We start from the raw sequence: 21,899 nt of genomic DNA, 5'->3' as shown, positions 1-21,899 counted from the left end.
CTTTTTGCTTATTTCTGTCTTCGCCCTCTCAATAAAGTGGTCACAATGTTTGTTTTCTGCTCTGTTTTCTTCCTGCATTCAGCGGCATCAAGCATTGCTTATAATCCATAGCCTCGTCCGAGCTCAGAACTATAAATTCGCAAAGTGTGTAAAATAAATCATCCTTTGCTAAACACTGGATGAATTTTTTCACATCCGTCTCAGACCTGGTAAGACGAGTCAATATATCTCTGTCCGCCTGCCTGTCCGTTTTCCGTCTGTTTGAACGAAAGGATTTCAGAAGGTACAAGAGCTAGAATTACCAAACTTGTTTTTGAGTCTGAGTGTTGGAATATTAGGGCTCATATCTCATTTGAGTTGGAGGTTTTATACCAACAGTGAAAGCAACGCCAATAGGTAATTTTCCGGGATTTTAATATGGCTTGTTGACTGCTGGGGCACTAGGTAGGTGCGTAATACAATCGCCCTGTTTATTTCGCTGGGTTATCTGCTAGCTCATTTCCTTCTATGTGTCCTGTGTGTCCTGAAATCTTGCTATGATCTTGTGTGTAGCAGTGTTGGATCGCCAAGTATATTGTATGGGTTATAGAAGTTGTGTATAGGCTACTCCTAGTTAGGCGACAGTCGGCAGCTGTATGCAGTTTCCGACTTTGTGGCCAAAATATTATTATGGGTGTCTGATAAGCAGATTATCGACTCCAATCGAAAAAACGTCGGTGGTTGAGAAGTCGAAAGAAAAGCAAAAGGTTATTTGACCTCATAATTACGCTGTTTTTACACATGTACACAATCATATTCCGATTTGGTTTATTATCAGTAATACATAGAGATATCTCATGAGAGCAATGTAATCTAGGTTCTAAGCTAAATTTATTTAGTGTAGAGTTGTTGTTGTTTAAAACATATATTACTTGCGCTCCATTTATAAATATGCTAATTTGGTAATAATTTATCAGTGTTACATATACATAGATAGATAAATATCTTATAACATTAATATGGATATACGTTCTAGGTTCCTATTTAAATAAGTATGATTTAGAGTTGGTGTTTTAAACATTACTTGCTATTTACATACATTACTTTTGATGTGGCAGTATTCAAGCGATAAATGGGTTCAATGGAATGCTCGAAAGACAGAAAGTTAACTATTGCTACATTTATTACCATTACATTCGAACTCGAGCAATTTCACAACGATATATTCAGTACACGAAATGTGCCCGTGAGAATTTGACGTGGCCGAAGTGGCTTCCAACTATGATCCAATTGTTGCATAATGTATGTGCTTGTGTGTGTGTGTTTGATGGTGTTGGGATTCAGTCTCTCGAGCGTTCGACGCTCTATTCGAACGCCGGTGTCTGCATTGTTGCTGCCTCAGCCAATGCCGGCAGCTGCATATCATCCATGGTTGCTGGAAAAGATTTAGCTAAAGTCGCTGCCCCGCCGCTTCCCCTTCCGTGGCCATTCGCAATGATTTCGGATTCCGCCTCTTCGCCCTCGAGCATGGCACTGTCAAAGCTTTTGTTGAGACGATCGTGGAACTCGGACATGGAGATTTTCTTAAGTGCGAATCGTTTGCCAAATGCCTTCTTCACCTTCTGTCGGCGCTTCTTCACTAGCGCTTTGTTCTTGTTCAGGCCATCGCTAAAGGAAATGGCGCGACGCAGTTTGCGGGCGCCAAATGTTACGAGACGGACTTGGCTGCTGATGCCACATTCCTCGCTGTCGTCCTCGGCGTCGGCTGCATTCTCGTCACTTGGCTCCTCGAAGATCGTCTCCAGATTAGTGGGCGTGAGCTTCTTCATGCGCTTGTTCGTGTAGAGCTTCTCGATGCTCTTCAGGGTCTGTGCATTGGTGGATAGAGTCTCCTTACGTTTTTTCTTATTCGGCTTCATAATGATGCTACTGACGCGATTGAAGGCGTCCTTTGAGGCGCGCGACGGCATGCGGCGACGTGCAACGCCGCTGCGACGTCCGCTTAAGGAGCTCATGTGACTGCCACAGCTGCTGTGGCTGTCGCTGCTCTCCTCGTCACAGCTCAACTGCGCATCTGTCTCCTCTACCTCCTGCTCGTCCTCGCTGGTTGTGTTTGTGGTATCTGTGGTGTCCTGCATCTCGTCGTTCATTGTGCCACCACTGGACGCTGTTGTTGTTTGTTTCAGGCTCCACGAAAAATTATTACCGCTTGCGTTTGTTGTCGCAGAAGAAAATGCCATTGACGATCTGAACGAAAAAGAGGTTCGAGGTTTTGACAATTAAATCTTATTTGACAATGCCTGCTATACTCGTACCGGTTCTGCGTTACCACTACTTCCTTTGGCTTTGGTTGAAATGTGATTCTCGAGAAATTGTAAACAATATTATCCATTTTCACTTTTGGTGGATTGTGATGCCAAACATTTCCAACCGGCGCGTCTTTTTCTTCCACCGTTAAGCTTTGAATTGGGTATGTGTTGCACGACAGCTCTGCTGCAAGGTTCGGCGCGTGTTGTGATTGTTTTTGGCGATTACTATTAACTTTGTAAATGATTTGATTTCAGCTTCTTTCTGTTTTTGTAGTTAATTGTACAGAATATAATAGTGGGGAGGCAAATACGGCAAAACACAGAAATTGTAACTGGGTGGCAACATTGAACAGATTTGCACTTGATTAGGGTTACCATAGCCTACCACAGCAGAAACCAACTGACAGATGTCGCTACAATAGTTTTGGATTTTATTCACAGATGTCGCTTGCGTGAGCGCCATCCTGCAATCATATTGTGAAGTATACACAGAGCAGCATTTGCTGTATAAGAGTAATACAAAATGCGTTTAAATTGGTGTTTTAATTCTTTTTGGCCTATTAATTCAATTGTTAAGGATGCACTCACGACACGCAACTTATACGCTTAGAAGCGAAATGGTTCTTTTAATATATAAATAGTTATTACATTATAGAAAAATAAAAAATCTTAAAGCAAATCCTTTGAATACCATTCAATATAAGTATTATAAAATTATAAAATAAATAATAAATAATCATGAAAATTAAATAATTTAAATCACTTAATCTGTGGTTTGGGCAGACAAAGAATTTGCACATAAATTAATCAAATATTATAACCAAATTCAATAACAATTGTGGAACATCGTAGTTCCAAAACCTATTTGTCAAAAAAGATGAATTGGTTTGCAAATTATTTGCATGTCTCACTGTAAACTTTTTATAGCCTATATCCAAAGGGTAAAGGGCTATACTAGTTTTGTGCGAATGTATTTAACACAGAGAAGGAGGCGTGGCAGACCCCACAAACCATGAATAGATTCTCTACCCAGAAAATTGTATATGGGTCTATATAAGAATATGGGCGCATGGCAACAGCAAAAAGAGGAAGTTTCTGTTGCACTTGGTGGGCGTAATACTGGAGTAAAATTGCTTCGCACATAACTTTTCTTGGTAATAACCAATTTGAATGAAATTTAAATAAAAGTTATTTTAACGAATCCGACACGGTGGGCAAATTTTATTTGCCAAACTGTAGGCTGTGCCCCTATTCACAGCAGAGAGTAGTCAGATACGTTATTAGACCTATCAAAAAAAAAGTGGAGATGAAAAAATAGCAGAAGATAAAAGAAAACTAATTAGCAATTGTGGGCAGTACTGACAGAAAGACACACAGACGGGCGGACCTGCATGTCTGACCGATTTTTATCGTCATCTCGATTAAGAATATACAAGTATGTACATATATACTTTATGATGGGGGAGATGCTTTCTTCCAGTATTTTACATTCTTTGCTCAAAGGGTCTAGGGTATCAAAAGACAAGTAAAATACTAGGTTTATACAAGTATTATGTATTTTGGTAAAATGTGACTTTTTCTATGTTTATGCCAGCACAAAAGCATTAAATCATTTAACGATGTGGGTTATAAATCGCAGCATTAACGAAAATCGTGACTTAAAATTATACGCGAAAATTTGCGAATTTTTTTTGGAGTATCATACTCGTTGCTGCATCTTTATAATTTATTTGTTGTAATGAGTTTTTAATTCTTAAATGTAAACAAAAACAAAGTTCATAAGACTTTTTTGTAATACCTAGTAAGATTTTATTATAAAAAGGTTGAAAAGGACAATATTCAGATATTGGAAGTAATCCGGTGTGGAATCCAAATCAACTAAAAGTAGAACTAATTGGAAATATTTCAACTTCCATAGTTCGATATAAGTAAGCTCCTAAAGTTTTTGTACATTTTAAAAAAAATGTTTAATTCCATTTATTGTTTTTATTATTTACTCATTATTATATATATTTACTATACTCTCATAATTAAAGAAAATAGATACTTATTTAGTTTTAAAATTAATGCTTTAAAAAATATGTTTTAAAATTGAATATTAGTTGAAGATATCAGAAAAAATTTCACATTTTAATGGCCTTAATATTTGCTTACAAGTATATACATGTTTCTCTTTTCACTGAGCTCAATCATTTCCAGATAATAAATAAATTAAGACTACCCAGTAACAAATTACTTAATAAAAGATGAATTTAAATCGAATGGAAAGTGCTTAAAAGTAAATCTAAACGACAAATATAAAGAGTGGAACTTTCAATTGGCACAAACCCGAGTCTTGTACTATATACTCGTAACAAACCATCTCTTCAATTAAAATAAACAAAGCGCGCCAATTATTCCTATGGCGGCTATATGTAATAGGAAGTCGAAATTAATAAAACTTCATAGATACTTATTAAGTTTTCAATATCTTAATAAACTAAGATCTTGACGCCAAAATGATTTTGTAGTGCCGATTTGATATTTCTACATATCAGTTTTGGCTAAGATATCTTAATTGCAAAAAAGTTATCCCACTAATAGAGGCATCGGTGCTCTCATGGCTCAAAAGTGCTGGGTGTTCATGTATGTTAATATTGATTCGTATGGTCATGCAAATCACTTGGAGTCTGGTACCATTTCTTCTGCCTGATGCATATTTAGTATTTCTTTTTACCTTTCTAGTACAGGGTATAATGATAACGATATGAGGTAATACTTTTTTTTGTGAGCACTTACTCAAGAATAATTGACAATACCTATCGGTCACGTCTTTTAAGGCGTTATTTAAAGTGGTACCCATGATTGTTAATTGGTTCTGATACTCCGTCCTACTATCTAGCTATTGTTTGAATAGAGGTAACTGATACGCATCCACTTGGGTATTAAGTTAACAACAAAAAAGGAGCGTATAAGACTCGCAGACGTCCGACCCAATCGTATAAAAGCGCGCACAAGCGTCCAAGAATCAGAAGTTGTTCCCTCAACATGAAAGTGTTCGTAGCGATTTTGGCATTGGCTGTTGCCTCTGTGTCTGCTGGCACTCTGCCCACCCAGGATGATGCTGTTCCCTTGAAGGACATTCAGGGCCGCATCACCAACGGATATCCAGCACCCGAGGGTAAGGCTCCCTACACCGTCGGTCTGGGTTTCAGTGGTAATGGTGGCTGGTGGTGTGGTGGTTCCATTATTTCCAACACCTGGGTGTTGACCGCTGCCCATTGCACCAATGGAGCTAACTCTGTGACCATCTACTATGGTGCCACCTGGCGCACTCAGGCCCAGTTCACGCACCAGGTTGGAAGCGGAAACTTCAGGCAAAACCCCAACTGGCCCAACACCAATGGTAACGACATCGCTCTGATCCAAACCCCTCATGTGGACTTCTGGTCGATGGTCAACAAAGTTGAGCTGCCAAGCTTCAACGATCGTTACAACAACTATGAGAACTGGTGGGCCGTCGCCTGCGGCTGGGGTGGCACCTACGATGGCAGCCCCTTGCCCGATTGGCTGCAGTGCGTCGATCTTCAGATCATCAGCAATTCCCAGTGCTCTCAGACATTTGGCTCTCTTCCGGACGGTATTCTGTGTGTTAGTACGCCAAATGGTAAATCCACCTGCGGTGGTGACTCTGGCGGTCCCCTGGTCCTGCAAGACGATAAGAAATTGGTTGGTATTACCTCTTTTGGATCCGCCAGTGGTTGCCAATCTGGAGCTCCAGCTGGTTTCACGCGTGTCACCGCTCACCTGGATTGGATCCGTGATAACTCTGGCGTGGCATACTACTAAATGACACTAACTCGCAAATAAAATTGATTGAACAGAATGAGCGTCTTCTCTTTTCAAAATATATGTATTACCAATAGTTTGGTTTTTTTTGCCCGTTTTTTTTTTTTGGCAGAATCTCGAAATATTAAGATTTTTACCCAAAATTTAGTTTGTACGCATATTTTAATACCTCGAGACGACATACGACAAGTTTGGTTCAGTTTGGGCCACTATTTCATATAGCTGCCATATAACCGATATGGTCGATTTTCACTAACTTCGGCCTATATATTTTAGTTCACAACATATAAATAATTGAATATGGGTTTATTTAATTTTTTTGATTTCCCTCTTCCCCCCTCTGCCAGGCTACAGAATTTCGTTAATACTGTGCACATTTCTAAAGCTACATAAACAAAACTTTGCACACGTAATTTATATAGAAGCATCTATTTTTGTTTTAAATTTCAATCAAATCGGTAAATTTTTAGAAAAGTTATTAGCGAAAAGAGTTCACTCTAGTACTACGCCCACAAGCTACATCATCAAGCTACCTCATCTTCGTTTTCCTTCCGCTATGGGCGTATATAACTCAGTGCTTGAAGTTTGTCTTGGTACAGGGTATTTCACTGTCGGGAATGCTCGTTTGTAGTGTTTTCTATCACGGCTCAAAAGCGCCATCAACATCAACAATCATGTTAAAAGCAAAACAATTTGTGTTTTTTTGAATGGCTTTAAAGTTCGATTACAACTTGGCATGTGTTTTTTTTATATATATATGGAGTAGGATTTTACTTTTACCGATATTAACAAAGTAGTATTGTATTCATCTAAGATGCTTACGTTAATTTTCTGTAATATAATCTGCTCACAAGGCCTAAGTGAGTCGGGGTGCATACCCTGGCTGCCGCTCCGACCTACCTACCTAACTAATCTGCTTAAATGCGTCTTCTGAGTCTTTGTTGCTGCTACAAATGTCAACAATGTTTGCATGCCCAAACAGTAGTTTTGCTGCAACAAACGCAATTTTACAGAAAACGTGCAAATTGGGACGAAGTTCTTTAGTAATTCCATAATAAACACATATTAGTTAGTATTTCCACATTTATAACTTTTTGAAATTCCTTACCATTCAAAAGTACTATTCCACGAAACACAGCGTAACTTATTAAGGTTAATTTTTAAAAAACACATGAGCAACACATGGCACTATAACACGAACACACTTCATCGCCTTAAAACAGTTTTGGATTATAATTTTACATACCTTGATTAACGTTTTCCATTATATGGCTTAACTTTTGTTGGTTGTTTTCTTAATTCTGCAAGCTCTGAAAGTTTACCAAAAATTTCTGTCAAAATCACAAATACATGTGTTTCACACAATCAGGTAACTTTGAATGCGCGCCAAGAAAATGGTGTTGCCATATCAGCAGTAATTAATTAATTTTCGCTTAATTAGGCAATTTATAATAAAAAAAATAATATTTTTATAGCCTGTACCCAAAGGGTGAAAGGCTATACTAGTTTTGTGCGCATGTATGTAACACACAGAAGGAGGCGTGGCAGACCCCACAAAGTATATATATTCTTGATCAGGATGAGAAGACGAGTCGATATAGCCATGTCCGTCTGTCCGTCTGTCCGTCTGACCGTCTGTCCGTCTGTCTGTATGAGCGCAAGGATCTCAGTAAGTACAAGAGCTAGGATAACCAAAATTGGTATCAAGGTTCCTATAAGCCCTAGGCAGAACGAGTTTGTTTATTTTTTCTGATACACCCCCCCACTCCCCCGCAATTCGTATTTTTTCTTATAACTTCCGTAATTCTCGGAATTTAAAAATCAATTTTGGTAGGTACATCCAGTTAGTACTAATGTGTCCGTGTGCCAAATTTCATCATGATAGGTCAATTCTGAAGAAAGTTATAGCCATAAGTAAAATCGCTGCTCATGCGCTGCCTCTGTCGGCAGCGCTGCCCGCAGCTGTTGTTGTTGTTGCTGCTTTGGTTTAACTTTGTGCTGCATACATACACGCATATAAACACGCATAGGTACGTGATGTAAATGTATGCTGTTTAAACTGAACATAAACATGTATTCTAATTTAATTTAATTAATTATTTTAATTAATTCATTCATTCATTTTTTTTAATAATTTAATTTTTTTTAAATTTTTTTTTTTTTTAATTTTTCCTTTTTGTGGAGAGTACAGGCTATTTTACTGTCGGGCTTGCTCGACTGTAGCGTTCTATCTTGTTTATATTTGAACAACATTTTTTTGACTTTCTGCCAAAAAACGGGCAAAAAATCCATAGTGCAATGGACGGAAATGTCTTTACAAGTATGTGTCTCGACAGGGCTAAGTGAAATGCTATTTATTTTACAATTAACTATTTCTATCAAGGGCATCTGTGGCACAATTCTTTTCGCAATCCTAAGTGTGGTACAACATGTGTGCATTGCAAACAGAATTAATAAATAATTTCCGCTAAAAATCGAACTGTTTGTTTGTATGAACGCAAGGGTTACTGAAAGTATAAAAGCTAGTACTACCGAGTTTGGTATTTATGTTTTACCTTTTTCTCAAGGACTGTAATCGTTATAAAGGTTATTATACAAATAACAAAATAATGATTATTTTTATAGCCTGTACCCAAAGGGTGAAAGGCTATACTATTTTTGTGCGAATGTATGTAACACACAGAAGGTGGCGTGGCAGACCCCACAAAGTATATATATTATCGATCAGGAAGACAAGTCGAGCCGATATAGCCCTGTCCGTCTGTCCGTCCGTCCGTCTGTATGTACGCTATGATCTCAGGAAGTACAAGAGCAAGAATAACCAAACTCGGTATCCTTATTCTCCTAAGCCCGAGAAAGGACGAGTTTGTGTTTTTTTTTTTTGCTGATGCATAGCATGGTATTTTTTTCATTACTCCCATAAATTTTGTACTAAGATTTTGCAAATACCTCGAGTTAGTGATTATGTGTCTTCATGCCAAGTTTCATCCCAATAGGTCAATTCTGAAGAAAGTTATAGCCATAAATAAAATCGCTGCCCATGCTCTGGTTGTACCTCTGCCCGCAGCGCTGCCCGCAGCTGTTGTTCTTGTTGCTGCTTTGGTTCAACTTTGTGCTGCATACATACTTACACGCATTGAAACACGTATAGACACGTGGTGTAAATAAATGCTGTTGAAACTGTACATACACATGTCTTCTATGTATGTATTAAGTAACTTGTATTTAATTTAATTAATTAATTAAATTTTTTTTAAATAATTTTTTTTTAATTTTCTTTTTTTGTGGAGAGTACAGGCAATATTACTGACGGGATTGCTCGACTGTAGCGTTCTCTCTTGTTTAAAATTAAATAATTTGATTGATTGGAAACTAATGGCACAACAAATACCGAAATACCAAATATTTCCAAATATTACAGATTTGGCACCTCAACAATAGATGTTAACAAATATAAATAGATTAACCACGAGCACTTCCGCGCGAGATTTAAAAAGTGCTGGCTTAAGCTATGTTTAATACTGCTATAATAATAATTAGGCATTTAATAATAATTATTAAGTTCTCAGTATTCCAAAATGGAACTTATTATCTCTTCTGTTCCTCTCTACATCTATCTCTTAATCGCTAGATCTATTAAAGTTTCCGACTAAGTACTCTCTTAATCGGGGTATAGTTGGCTGTTCGGCAAATATAATTTCCCCCTATCGAGTCGGTTTCGTTATTTTGTAGATATTATTGAAATATTAGGGGCTTTTTCTTTTTACTATTAATTTATTTCTTGTACTGTTTTTTTTTTTAACGTCGATAGCTTTGTTTGTCAATGAATAAATTAATAAAATAAATTAGTCAGTAATTTTGCGCACTTGCGCTGATTGTCTAGCAGCCGGGTTTGTTGTGGCGCCTGATAACTTATCGGCTTTTAAATTTGCACGGCATTAATTGAGAGATTGCTCGAACCAGATGGGCTATAAGTAGTTAGGCGAATGAAATAGAACTCTTCTATTCCGGTCGATGTGACGTTCAATCAATGGCTGATATGCTTGCACCCATTTCCCTATGAGCTATTTTAAGGAGTTCGTGTTTGCCAGTCGCAACAGCTTTGCAATCTCAAACTTATAAGAGTCGACGAATTGTAAATGCTATTCATAAGTAAATGGAAATAATTTGGAATACCCTGTACCCGAACATTAAGGCCGTATTCTAAAAAATTTGAGCCTCAAATGTGTGTAACAGGCAGAAGTTGTTATAGACGAATCGTTATAGATATGTCCGTATGTATGAACGCCGATATTTTATTTTTGACTGCATTCTCAATATTCAGAAGAAATAAAAAAAAAATTTTTTTTAATTGATATTGACATTAAAAACATTCATATTAGATTTTCATATTTTCAGAATGGGGATCAAATATATATTTGAATTTTCATTAGCTTCGCGAACTTTTATCTTTGGCTCAAACATTGTTCTACCAATCATTCATATATTTATTTATTTAATAAATCATCAAATTGTGCTGTCGATACAGATTGCTATGTTTAAGATGCTTAATATTAATTTATAATAAATAATATGATGTTATATAGTAATTTATATCAAATATATAAAAAATAAGAAAGTGCATAGCTTTGTGTTATAATGCACTGATCGAAGAAACTTCGGATTATATATTTAGCTATAAGAATAAGAATTAATTTATACATCAAATTAAACAAATTAAAGAGTCGAGCAAGTCCGACAGTAAAATAGCCTGTACACTCCACAAAAAAGGAAACTTAAAAAAAAAAAATTATAAAAAAAGTAAATTTAAAAAAAAAAGTAATTAATTATTTAAATAAATAAAGAAAATGTATTTAATACATACATAGAAGTCATGTTTATGTACAGTTTCACCCTTTGGGTACAGGCTATACAAATTGTCGTTCTAGTAAAAGGAGGGTTTCCAACGATCGGGGAAGCTCTATTTGGTTTGTACGAGTAATTAATTTGGTCTGCGTATGGATAAAACGAGGGTATGCTTTTCTTGGGTGATGTCTGTAAACACATAACATTATTATTATTTTATATACAATTAACCGTTTTATATAGTATATATCCATATCGGCATGCTCACCGGATATCGTGATTGGCGGTTTTTATGTTCAAAATTGTGTCAAGTGAGTTAAACCTATAATTTGATGTTATTTCTAAGTTCATTGGCGCTTATCGTCTGCACCCAGCCAATATCTTTATGGGACTGCTCTTAGGCGCTTATCAGTTTTTAGGTCTTAAGTGGACTTATGAGATTTATTTACTAGCACTTAATGCCGCCACGCTTTATTTGATAAGGTGGCAGCTACTCAATGAATTATGTTATTGACTCTTATTAAGAATCTGAGCTGTGTCTTTATTATGTTTAATTACGCTTGTTTATACAATAGATCATTGTATTAATAGACAATTCCGGTAACATCGCGAATCCAGTCGAGGTAGCCGGTAACGCGAGTGAAACCCGCAGGTGCGCCCGATGTACAGCCCCCTCCAGAGCCAAAGGAGGTGATACCGACCAGGCGATTGCCATCGTGGAGAACCAAAGGACCTCCAGAATCGCCGCTGCAAGTGGACTTGCCGTCGGTGGTGCGGATGCAGAGCGTGTTGTCTGTTATGTAGTTACTGCCGAAGGTGTTGCGGCACTCATCGTTGCCCATGATCTGCACATCGACACAGTTCAAATAGTCAGACATGCCGCCATCGTTCCAGGTGTAACCCCATCCGGAGGCAACTGCCCACCAGCCGTTGTAGCTATTGTAGCGATCGTTGTAGCTGGGCAGCTCGACACGATTCACCAAGTTCCAGAAGTCCACATGGGGTGTACGAATCAGCGATATATCGTTGTTTAGGTTATCGCTATTGTAGTTGGGATGCTGGACAAAGTCGCCTCGACCCACCCAGTGCGTGTATTGGGCCTGAAAGCGAAAGCTGGCGCCATAGTAGATGGTCACAGAACTGCCATGGTTGGTGCAATGGGCAGCCGTCAGCACCCAGGTGTGTCCAATAATGGAGCCACCACACCAGTAGCCAGTGCCATCACTGCGCGTGAAGCTTAAACCCACAACGTAAGGCACCTTGCCCTCATACGCTGGGTAGCCGTTGGTGATGCGACCATCAATGCTCTGACTTTGGGGCAGATCCTTGATGGGCATAACCGACGCAAGGCTGTCCGGCAAGGCGCCGACTGCAGCGAAAATCAGAATTATGAACAGTTTCATTCTGGAAGAGAATAAGCTAAGTGGTGAGCTAAAGGGAAGCGAGCTTTTTATAGGTAGTCTCTCACTAACTTATGTAGGTATATCTGGCCCGATACGTCTACCGAGCAATCAAAGTTCGTAAATATTCTTAACTCGTATTTATTGTGTAATAAATAAATATATATATATCGCAATCTGATTAAAGTATTCATGAATGAAATGTCATTAAGTACTTGCAACAAATTAACAAAAAATTTAGTATCCGGCTTGTGCTTTATTTATATTTGTTTTGATATTTTAGTTTGTTGCTCAACACATTTTGGGTTTATCGGCTGTGCATGTACTTTTAATTGTACTGTATATGTTTTATGGTTCATATTTTATATTGGTCCGCTTGTCGGGCATTTTTTAGAGCAATTCAAACACGTTTTTTTCTTTCATTTTATTTCACTCGAAATCACATGCACTTTAAATTCGTTCTACTGCTGTCAGGAAGGAAGACAGGTGTTGTACCCCCCTCTTCATCAAAATAATATTTCTCCTCCCGAATGGGTTGATACATAGTATGTATGTAGATAAAAAATATATCAAAAATGTGCTTCAAATAGTTGCTGAGTGATGACAGGTTTTGGGATTCGATTATGGGGAAGGACGTGGTTTTTTATGCAGTAGTGTTCGATATAGACATATATTTTTAATCGGATCAGTTTAGTATTTATGACGCCTAATTAAACCAGTGCTGCCATAATTTTTTGAGCAAAACAAGCTAGATTGTCAAAAAAATAAATCTAAAGAAAGCTAAATCCAAGGCAAAATAAGGTTTAAAAAAACCTGGTTTTAAAAACCATATTTTCTTGGTTATATTTAAGGAAATATCTGTTTTAATATTTTCATATTTATTCTAAATTCTTATTTCATAATTTATAATAATAATATGTCAAAAAAAATAATAATAGAACTCACATTAAATTCAAGTTAAAGATAAAATTTTTTAATTATGTACTGCTTCTTCGTCAGGATAATTAACGCGGTTGCTTCCTGACACTTTGTTTAAACACTTTAAACATTTCTTAAAGCAGCGAAGACAAACTTATAAAATAAACAGTCTCGAGGTGATTTTGAAAGATTTTACTATCGAAAGTCGTTTATAGCTACTTAAATTCATGATTTTGAGTCTTGATAAAGATAGAAAAAATATGTATGGTGAAAAATAAAGTAAAGCTAAAACAGGCTACATTTTTTTAAAGCTAGAATTGTCGCAACCTGCTATTTTCTCCCGCACCGGCATTAAAAAAACTAGATCTGGCGGGAAAAAAAGCTAAAATGACAGTACTGACTAAAACAGAATGTTATGTGGCTTCTGAACTACTACCTTTACCGCGTAGTGGCTTTGTCTTTATTTAATAAGTTCTCTTTCTAACCTAACTCTACAATATACTACTATAATACACCAAATAGGAACTCGTTAAGTTAAGGCACAGTGACAAGACGTCCATTCACCCTAGGGATGTGAAAAACCATCGATGTATCGAGCATCGACGATGTTTTTACGATGCATCGATGTATTGCGATGTTTTTTTTGCTTGCGATGCATCGTCGATCCATGGAACATTTTTCATGTTTTGTTTGGGGGGCACATTTCTTTGACTGGTCTACCGGAGAAGGTATTATTGTATTTAAATTTACTTTATATTTTTGTTGAAATGTGTATTTTATATATTAGATGGTTAAGATTTTGATCTTCATTTTGATTTCTATACATGATGCCAAAGTAAGTTTTTCTGGAATTGCAGTATTTTAAAGGTATGTGTATTAATATTATTCAAATGGGTAACTGCAAAGCGTCGGATTAATTTATTTTTAAGCGGTCCATTAAAAGTCAGGATTACGATTACTTTATAAGTGAATAACATTAGGTAAAATAGTATACTAGCTTATCTTAATTAATACACATTTTTAATTTAAAACATCTCTGTTGATTTTCTCCCCAATATGAGCGTCTTTTTCGATGAAAAGCTAATTTTTGAAAACAGCGATGCATCGACCATGCATCGATTTTCTTAAAAGAGACATCGGTAGACATCGACTCTCTTCGACTTACATCTCTAATTCACCCTATGCCCAAATATTGCTCCATAAATTTGAAACCTTACAATCTGACTTACATCAGAAACTCATTTAAGAACATATGAAAATATTGATTTTCAAAGACTTTTCTGCAGAACTGAGCCACCGAAAACTTTGAAAATTTTTAAGAAGTTTACTTTACAATTTTGAGTTATGAACACCACTGACAAATACATTACCAGACCATGAGTACTTCCCCTAACACAAACATGATAAAGCGTCCAACTATCGACAAATTGCAATATCCTAAGCGGACAAGATAGCATCAATTTCAGGCGGAATTAAATGAAATTACAATTCAAAGCAATAACATTTTTAAAAGACATGCTTTATATTTAAGGTCGGACAAAGTACGATAGTTTCCTGTCCGGGAATCAGCCAAATTAATTCAAGTTTTCTGAGTGCAATCTGATTAGTGGTCTACAATATTTTCAACCGTACTCGTACTTGTATCAAAAACGTATATCAGGCGGTCTTATCAAGCCACGTTCAACAACCATTCAATTCAAATTTACGATCGTCATTATCAGAATCATTTTTAGTTGTTACTTTTTAGTCTATTGTTAAAATATTCATGATAACTATAACTTTTTGCACTTAATTTGTTTGTTGATAAAACCGTCTGAATGAAAAAACCCACCAAAGCTGCAAATAGAAAATTTGTTATATTTAGAAATTTGTAATCTTAATAAGTTCTGGCATTGATTTGCCTTGGCTTTTGAAAGAAACCTTACCGAATATTTCTATTAGGACACTGAAGGTCATAGGCTTAGTAACCGATCAAATAAGTTATATGTTCGTTGATCCCCTTAATGATTTTGTTATATTTTGAGGTTTATCTTGTTGCCCAATTCATGGTTATTTTATTCCATCTCTTATTTCTTGCTCTTTAATCCATTAATCCTCTTTAATCTTGAAAATAAGGAAGATGTTATTCATTGTGGATACTTGGTTTTGAGATTATATATATAATTTAAAATATAAACAAATTATAATTGAAATCTCAATTAATAAATTTGGGCTTTCTGATCAACTGCAGCACAATAGAACGAAATTTGTATTCGCTTAAATTACTAAACTGCTTTTTAATTAACATGGGCTATATATGGAAACACAAAAGATAACAATCTGCTTTAAAATAGATGTGCTTTGTGGGTAAAAAGTTAAGATTACGGGGAGGCACTCGTGCATAACAAGTTTGGTTAAGATATCTTGAACCGATCGGTTTTATGACAGATATATACAAGTAAATATGTAGGGTATTTCTTTCTGCTATGGCTAAAAAATTCTTGATTAGATGGTCATGATAATATCGATTCGTCTCAGTAATCTGATCATATACATATGTACCTACAGTAATGGGTCTGCCACGCCTCGTCCTGGCTGTTACATATATTTTGGCTTTTTGTATTCCCTTTTACCTTTCGAGTACAGGGTACAATGATCACGACGTGAATAAAATAAATTTGTTTTTTGTAAGCACATACTCAAGAATAAGTTCAATACCTATCGGCCATGCTTTCTAAGGCGTACTTTAAAGTGGTACCCATGATTATTAATTGGTTTTTCATACTCGGTTCCACTATCTTACTAATAAGTAGAGGTATATTAAATTGTTTAATAGAGAGAACTGATAGGTTTGCACTTGGGTTTTGAGTTGACAACAAAGAAGGGAAACATGAGATTCTTAGACGTTCGACCCAATCGTATAAAAGCGCGCACAAACGTCCAAGAATCAGAAGTTGTTCCCTCAACATGAAAGTGTTCGTAGCGATTTTGGCATTGGCTGTTGCCTCTGTGTCTGCTGGCACTCTGCGCACCAAGGATGACGCTGTTGCCCCGAAGGACATTCAGGGCCGCATCACCAACGGATATCCAGCATCCGAGGGTAAGGCTCCCTACACCGTCGGTCTGGGTTTCAGTGGTAATGGTGGCTGGTGGTGTGGTGGTTCCATTATTTCCAACACCTGGGTGTTGACCGCTGCCCATTGCACCAATGGAGCTAACTCTGTGACCATCTACTACGGTGCCACCTGGCGCACTCAGGCCCAGTTCACGCACCAGGTTGGAAGCGGAAACTTCAGGCAAAACCCCAACTGGCCCAACACCAATGGTAACGACATCGCTCTGATCCAAACCCCTCATGTGGACTTCTGGTCGATGGTCGACAGAGTTGAGCTGCCAAGCTTCAACGATCGTTACAACAACTACGACAACTGGTGGGCTGTCGCCTGCGGCTGGGGCGGCACCTACGATGGTAGCCCTCTGCCCGATTGGCTGCAGTGCGCCGATCTTCAGATCATCAGCAATTCCCAGTGCTCGCAGACTTATGGCTCTCTTCCGGACGGTATTCTGTGTGTTAGTACGCCAAATGGTAAATCCACCTGCGGTGGTGACTCTGGCGGTCCTCTGGTCCTGCAAGACGATAAGAAATTGGTGGGTGTTACCTCCTTTGTGTCTGGCAATGGTTGCCAATCTGGAGCTCCAGCTGGTTTCACGCGTGTCACCACTCATCTGGATTGGATCCGTGATAACTCTGGCGTGGCTTACTACTAAATAAGGTTGAGCGACTTTTCATTTTCAAAACAATTCTATCAATAAAGCAATAATATAAAAAGCAAATTTAATTTCGTTTTTAAAAGATTTTCAATTAGTAGACAGTTGGAAATAAATATGAATTATGAATAGATTCTGTATCCAGAAAATTGTATATGGGTCTATATAAGAATATGGGCGCATGGCAACAGCAAGAAGAAGAAAGTTTCTGTTGCACTTGGTGGGCGTAATACTGGAGTAAGAGTAGAAATAACCAATTTGAATGAAACTTAAAAAAAAGTTATAGCTATACATATTATTTTCTTGTATTAGTTTATTTTATTTTATTTATTTATTTATTTCATCGACAAACAATGCAGTCGATGCAAAAGAAAAAGAAAAACAAGAAAATCAATACAATAGAGAACTTGAACTAAAGAAATAAAAAGCCTATAAAAAATAACAATAATATCTAATAACGAATCCGACACGGTGGGGGAATTTTATTTGCCAAACTGTAGGCTGTGCCCCTATTCACAGCAGAGAGTAGTCAGATACGTTATTAGACCTATCAAAAAAGAAGTGGAGATGAAAAAATAGCAGAAGATAAAAGAAAACTAATTAGCAGTGATGGGCAGTACTGACAGAAAGACACACAGACGGGCGGACCTGCATGTCTGATCGATTTTTATCGTCATCTCGATTAAGAATATACAAGTATGTACATATATACTTTATGATGGGGGAGATGCTTCCTTCCAGTATTTTACATTCTTTGCTCAAAGGGTCTAGGGTATCAAAAGACAAAGTAAAATACTAGGTTTATACAAGTATTATGTATTTTTGTAAAATGTGACTTTTTCTATGTTTATGCCAGCACAAAAGCATTAAATCATTTAACGATGTGGGCCATAAATCGCAGAATTAACGAAAATCGTGATTTCAAGTTATACGTGAAAATTTGCGAATTTTTTTTGGAGTATCATACTCGTTGCTGCATCTTTATAATTTATTTGTTGTAATGAGTTTTTAATTCTTAAATGTGAAAAAAAATCAAAATTCTGCAGACTTTTTTCTAATACCTACTAAGACTATTTTATAAAGTGGTTCAAAAGGACAATGTTCAGATATTGGAAGTAATCTGGTGTGGAATCCAAATCAACTAAAAGTAGAACAAATTACTTTGCAAGGTTCCGAATTACCTTCAAAAAAACATAAATAAAAGATGAATTTAAATCGAATGGAAAGTGCTTAAAAGTAAATCTAAACGACAAATATAAAGAGTGGAACTTTCAATTGGCACAAACCCGAGTCTTGTACTATATACTCGTAACAAACCATCTCTTCAATTAAAATAAACAAAGCGCGCCAATTATTCCCATGGCGGCTATATGTAATAGGAAATAGACGTTAATAAAACTTCATAGATACTTATTAAGTTTTCAATATCTTAATAAACTAAGATCTTGACGCCAACATGATTTTTTAGTGCCGATTTGATATTTCTACATATCAGTTTTGGTTAAGATATCTTAATTGCAAAAAAGTTATCCCACTAATAGAGGCATCGGTGCTCTCATGGCTCAAAAGTGCTGGGTGTTCATGTATGTTAATATTGATTCGTATTGTCATGCAAATCACTTGGAGTCTGGTACCATTTCTTCTGCCTGATGCATATTTAGTATTTCTTTTTACCTTTCTAGTACAGGGTATAATGATAACGATATGAGGTAATACTTTTTTTTGTGAGCACTTACTCAAGAATAATTGACAATACCTATCGGTCACGTCTTTTAATGCGTTATTTAAAGTGGTACCCATGATTGTTAATTGGTTCTGATACTCCGTCCTACTATCTAGCTATTGTTTGAATAGAGGTAACTGATACGCATCCACTTGCTTATTAAGTTAACAACAAAAAAGGAGCGTATAACACTCGCAGACGTCTGACCCAATCGTATAAAAGCGCGCACAAACGTCCAAGAATCAGAAGTTGTTCCCTCAACATGAAAGTGTTCGTAGCGATTTTGGCATTGGCTGTTGCCTCTGTGTCTGCTGGCACTCTGCCCACCCAGGATGATGCTGTTCCCTTGAAGGACATTCAGGGCCGCATCACCAACGGATATCCAGCATCCGAGGGTAAGGCTCCCTACACCGTCGGTCTGGGTTTCAGTGGTAATGGTGGCTGGTGGTGTGGTGGTTCCATTATTTCCAACACCTGGGTGTTGACCGCTGCCCATTGCACCAATGGAGCTAACTCTGTGACCATCTACTACGGTGCCACCTGGCGCACTCAGGCCCAGTTCACGCACCAGGTTGGAAGCGGAAACTTCAGGCAAAACCCCAACTGGCCCAACACCAATGGTAACGACATCGCTCTGATCCAAACCCCTCATGTGGACTTCTGGTCGATGGTCAACAAAGTTGAGCTGCCAAGCTTCAACGATCGTTACAACAACTATGAGAACTGGTGGGCCGTCGCCTGCGGCTGGGGTGGCACCTACGATGGCAGCCCTCTGCCCGATTGGCTGCAGTGCGTCGATCTTCAGATCATCAGCAATTCCCAGTGCTCTCAGACATTTGGCTCTCTTCCGGACGGTATTCTGTGTGTTAGTACGCCAAATGGTAAATCCACCTGCGGTGGTGACTCTGGCGGTCCCCTGGTCCTGCAAGACGATAAGAAATTGGTTGGTATTACCTCTTTTGGATCCGCCAGTGGTTGCCAATCTGGAGCTCCAGCTGGTTTCACGCGTGTCACCGCTCACCTGGATTGGATCCGTGATAACTCTGGCGTGGCATACTACTAAATGACACTAACTCGCAAATAAAATTGATTGAACAGAATGAGCGACTTTTCTTTTTTCAAAATATATGTATTACCAATGTCAACAGCAAGTGTCTCGACAGGGATAAGTGAAATACTATTTCTTTTACAATTATCTTTTTCTATCAAGGGCATCTGTGGCACAATTCTTTTCGCAATCCTAAGTGTGGTACAACATGTGTGCATTGTAAACAGAACTGTTTGTTTGTATGAACGCAAAGGTTACTGAAAGTATAAAAGCTAGTACTACCGAGTTTTGTATTTATGTTTTACCTTTTTCTCAGGGACTGTAATTGTTATAAGTGTTATTATAAAAATTTCAATATAATGATTTTTTTTTAATATTATTCATTCTCTCACAATATTGTGATTAATTTTGAGTTAATCATTATTGTTGCACGAAACCATAAAACTCATAAAATAATGTTACTCTATAAGTTTTATTTTCGTTGGGACTAAGGGCAAAATGTATATACATACTTGTATCCTTAAACTTTGAGCACCTATTGTCCAGATATTGATTAAAAAACATCGTTAAAAAATATATTTTCATTTAATAATATTATTTACGGCTCATTTATTTATTTTACGAATATATATTTTAAATTTCCATTTTTCTTAATTTTTTTTTGCAGTTGTTTAAGGATATACATAAAATTTGTCTTATTACCTACAAAACAGGCAAGATTGCAACTTGACTATTATTTCTGATCAACAAATAAAACTAAAAGAATAATCATCATTTTATTTAATTTTTTTTGGAAATTTTTAATCCCAATTTAAAATCTATCCTAGGTTGGGCAATTATTATATTTTATGATAACTTTGACAATTTTGATCATGCTTGGCTTGATGGCTGCAGCGTGATTCGACACAAGAGTGTTTTATTTTTCTGCTCATAAATATGGATTATTGGTTGAGTTGTAAAGTATAACTCCACATAATAATTATATTGTGGGAGAATAATAAAAATATAAATTTTCAAATCATGGTGAACATGCATAGAAAATCACAAAAAAAAAGACAGTGGTATAATCCTCATTTTCTCATTATTTTCGGCTCCTGCTTTTTCTGGCTTGTGAACCTCTATTTTCTACAATTAAGCAATATTCCTAGTCTACTGTTTATAGTAGTGTCTAAAACAAAAGCCATTAACAATTTATGCAAATGAACGTTTTGTAACTCCTCGACTTGTTAATTGATATGCTTTCATTCCACAAATAGATCACAATAGATGATCAATTAAAAAACTTGTATCATTCAAGACCGTGCTCATATAGTTTTATCTGAATTATACGAATTTGATTGCTTAATTGAGAAAAATTAAACCACTTTTTAGATTTTGTACGAATATTTTGTATTGCATACTTTCCGGCTTGCTTTTTTATGTGGATTGCTTTAAATTCGGAATTGAATTGTAATGAAATCCACATATTAAATCCACTTTTGCTGTCGGTCCCAAAAAGCAAAAAATTGATCAGAATTTTAAATTCAAAAGACATCATTTACAAGTCAAATAAAGACTAAAAATGTAATGGAAGAAACCAGACGAGCCAAAACTCAAAAAAGTCTTTTTAAGAAGATATTGAAAAATATTCATTGCTGTGTTTTTTTTTTTTTTGCTGTTTTGAATCCTTTTGTGCCCAGAATAGCTGTATTCGGTAATACTTGGGTCACAATTCTAGATCGTACAAACGTTGTATTAAGTAACATTCTGCCAAAATATCACTTCTGTGTTCTTATTTTGTAAAAGTGCTGTATGCTTTTGAATACACCTTGTGCATGTACTATTAAGTTTATGAATTGAAAACAAAGACTTTTAAAAATCGAAACTAAGAGAAAGAAATGCATGCAAATAATTATTTTTCGGCAAGTTAGTCTTTGCAAGACTCCTTGTCTAATGAGTAATGAGTAAATTTTTATATTTATATTCTAAGTGGAAAATTTTGTCTGGCAGAATAGATTACCATCAGAAAGAAAATCATTTTGCGTCTACATTATAACAATTTATGTTTATGTACTCAAGTATGAAAACGCTTTCACATCTTTAAACAATAAGTAGGTTTGCCA

The 21,899-nt window shown here is 36.7% G+C and overlaps 5 protein-coding genes across 5 annotated transcripts; 3 read left to right on the top strand and 2 right to left on the bottom strand.

The window, feature by feature from the left end:
- Positions 1–1,144: 1,144 nt before the first annotated feature.
- Positions 1,145–2,572, bottom strand: LOC115633110 (protein tantalus). The gene is made up of 2 exons (XM_030530495.1): positions 2,295–2,572; positions 1,145–2,226 (listed from the first exon to the last, which is right to left on the bottom strand). The coding sequence occupies exons 1-2, from the start codon at positions 2,369–2,371 to the stop codon at positions 1,344–1,346; spliced, it is 960 nt and encodes a 319-aa protein (XP_030386355.1). The 5' UTR covers positions 2,372–2,572; the 3' UTR covers positions 1,145–1,343.
- A 2,738-nt stretch (positions 2,573–5,310) lies between these two features.
- LOC115633112 (serine protease 1-like) lies at positions 5,311–6,153 on the top strand. The gene has a single exon (XM_030530497.1). The coding sequence runs from the start codon at positions 5,316–5,318 to the stop codon at positions 6,114–6,116; it is 801 nt and encodes a 266-aa protein (XP_030386357.1). The 5' UTR covers positions 5,311–5,315; the 3' UTR covers positions 6,117–6,153.
- Positions 6,154–11,471: 5,318 nt separating this feature from the next.
- Positions 11,472–12,367, bottom strand: LOC115633111 (serine protease 1-like). The gene has a single exon (XM_030530496.1). The coding sequence runs from the start codon at positions 12,362–12,364 to the stop codon at positions 11,546–11,548; it is 819 nt and encodes a 272-aa protein (XP_030386356.1). The 5' UTR covers positions 12,365–12,367; the 3' UTR covers positions 11,472–11,545.
- A 3,850-nt stretch (positions 12,368–16,217) lies between these two features.
- Positions 16,218–17,092, top strand: LOC115632102 (serine protease 1-like). The gene has a single exon (XM_030529083.1). It carries the CDS (start codon positions 16,226–16,228, stop codon positions 17,024–17,026), a length of 801 nt encoding a protein of 266 aa, XP_030384943.1. The 5' UTR covers positions 16,218–16,225; the 3' UTR covers positions 17,027–17,092.
- A 1,904-nt stretch (positions 17,093–18,996) lies between these two features.
- On the top strand, positions 18,997–19,849 carry LOC115632110 (serine protease 1-like). The gene has a single exon (XM_030529103.1). It carries the CDS (start codon positions 19,012–19,014, stop codon positions 19,810–19,812), a length of 801 nt encoding a protein of 266 aa, XP_030384963.1. The 5' UTR covers positions 18,997–19,011; the 3' UTR covers positions 19,813–19,849.
- The last annotated feature ends 2,050 nt before the right edge of the window (positions 19,850–21,899 follow it).

This window comes from Scaptodrosophila lebanonensis, unplaced genomic scaffold (assembly GCF_003285725.1).
Source record: "Scaptodrosophila lebanonensis strain 11010-0011.00,11010-0021.00 unplaced genomic scaffold, SlebRS2 tig00001415-arrow-pilon, whole genome shotgun sequence".
NCBI classification, from domain to species: Eukaryota; Metazoa; Arthropoda; class Insecta; order Diptera; family Drosophilidae; genus Scaptodrosophila; species Scaptodrosophila lebanonensis.
Note: the sequence above shows the minus strand (reverse complement) of the source record. Positions and strands in the feature narration are given on the sequence as shown.

What these genes read in the sequence shown, in the direction of transcription:
- LOC115633110 (XM_030530495.1), bottom strand. Translation starts at nt 2,371, where the DNA reads ATGGATAATATTGTTTACAATTTCTCGAGAATCACATTTCAACCAAAG. An exon ending in GTAGTGGTAACGCAGAACCG is followed by an intron (nt 2,227 to 2,294) that starts GTACGAGTATAG and finishes TTTTTCGTTCAG; the next exon opens with ATCGTCAATGGCATTTTCTT.
- LOC115633112 (XM_030530497.1), top strand. Translation starts at nt 5,316, where the DNA reads ATGAAAGTGTTCGTAGCGATTTTGGCATTGGCTGTTGCCTCTGTGTCT.
- LOC115633111 (XM_030530496.1), bottom strand. Translation starts at nt 12,364, where the DNA reads ATGAAACTGTTCATAATTCTGATTTTCGCTGCAGTCGGCGCCTTGCCG.
- LOC115632102 (XM_030529083.1), top strand. Translation starts at nt 16,226, where the DNA reads ATGAAAGTGTTCGTAGCGATTTTGGCATTGGCTGTTGCCTCTGTGTCT.
- LOC115632110 (XM_030529103.1), top strand. Translation starts at nt 19,012, where the DNA reads ATGAAAGTGTTCGTAGCGATTTTGGCATTGGCTGTTGCCTCTGTGTCT.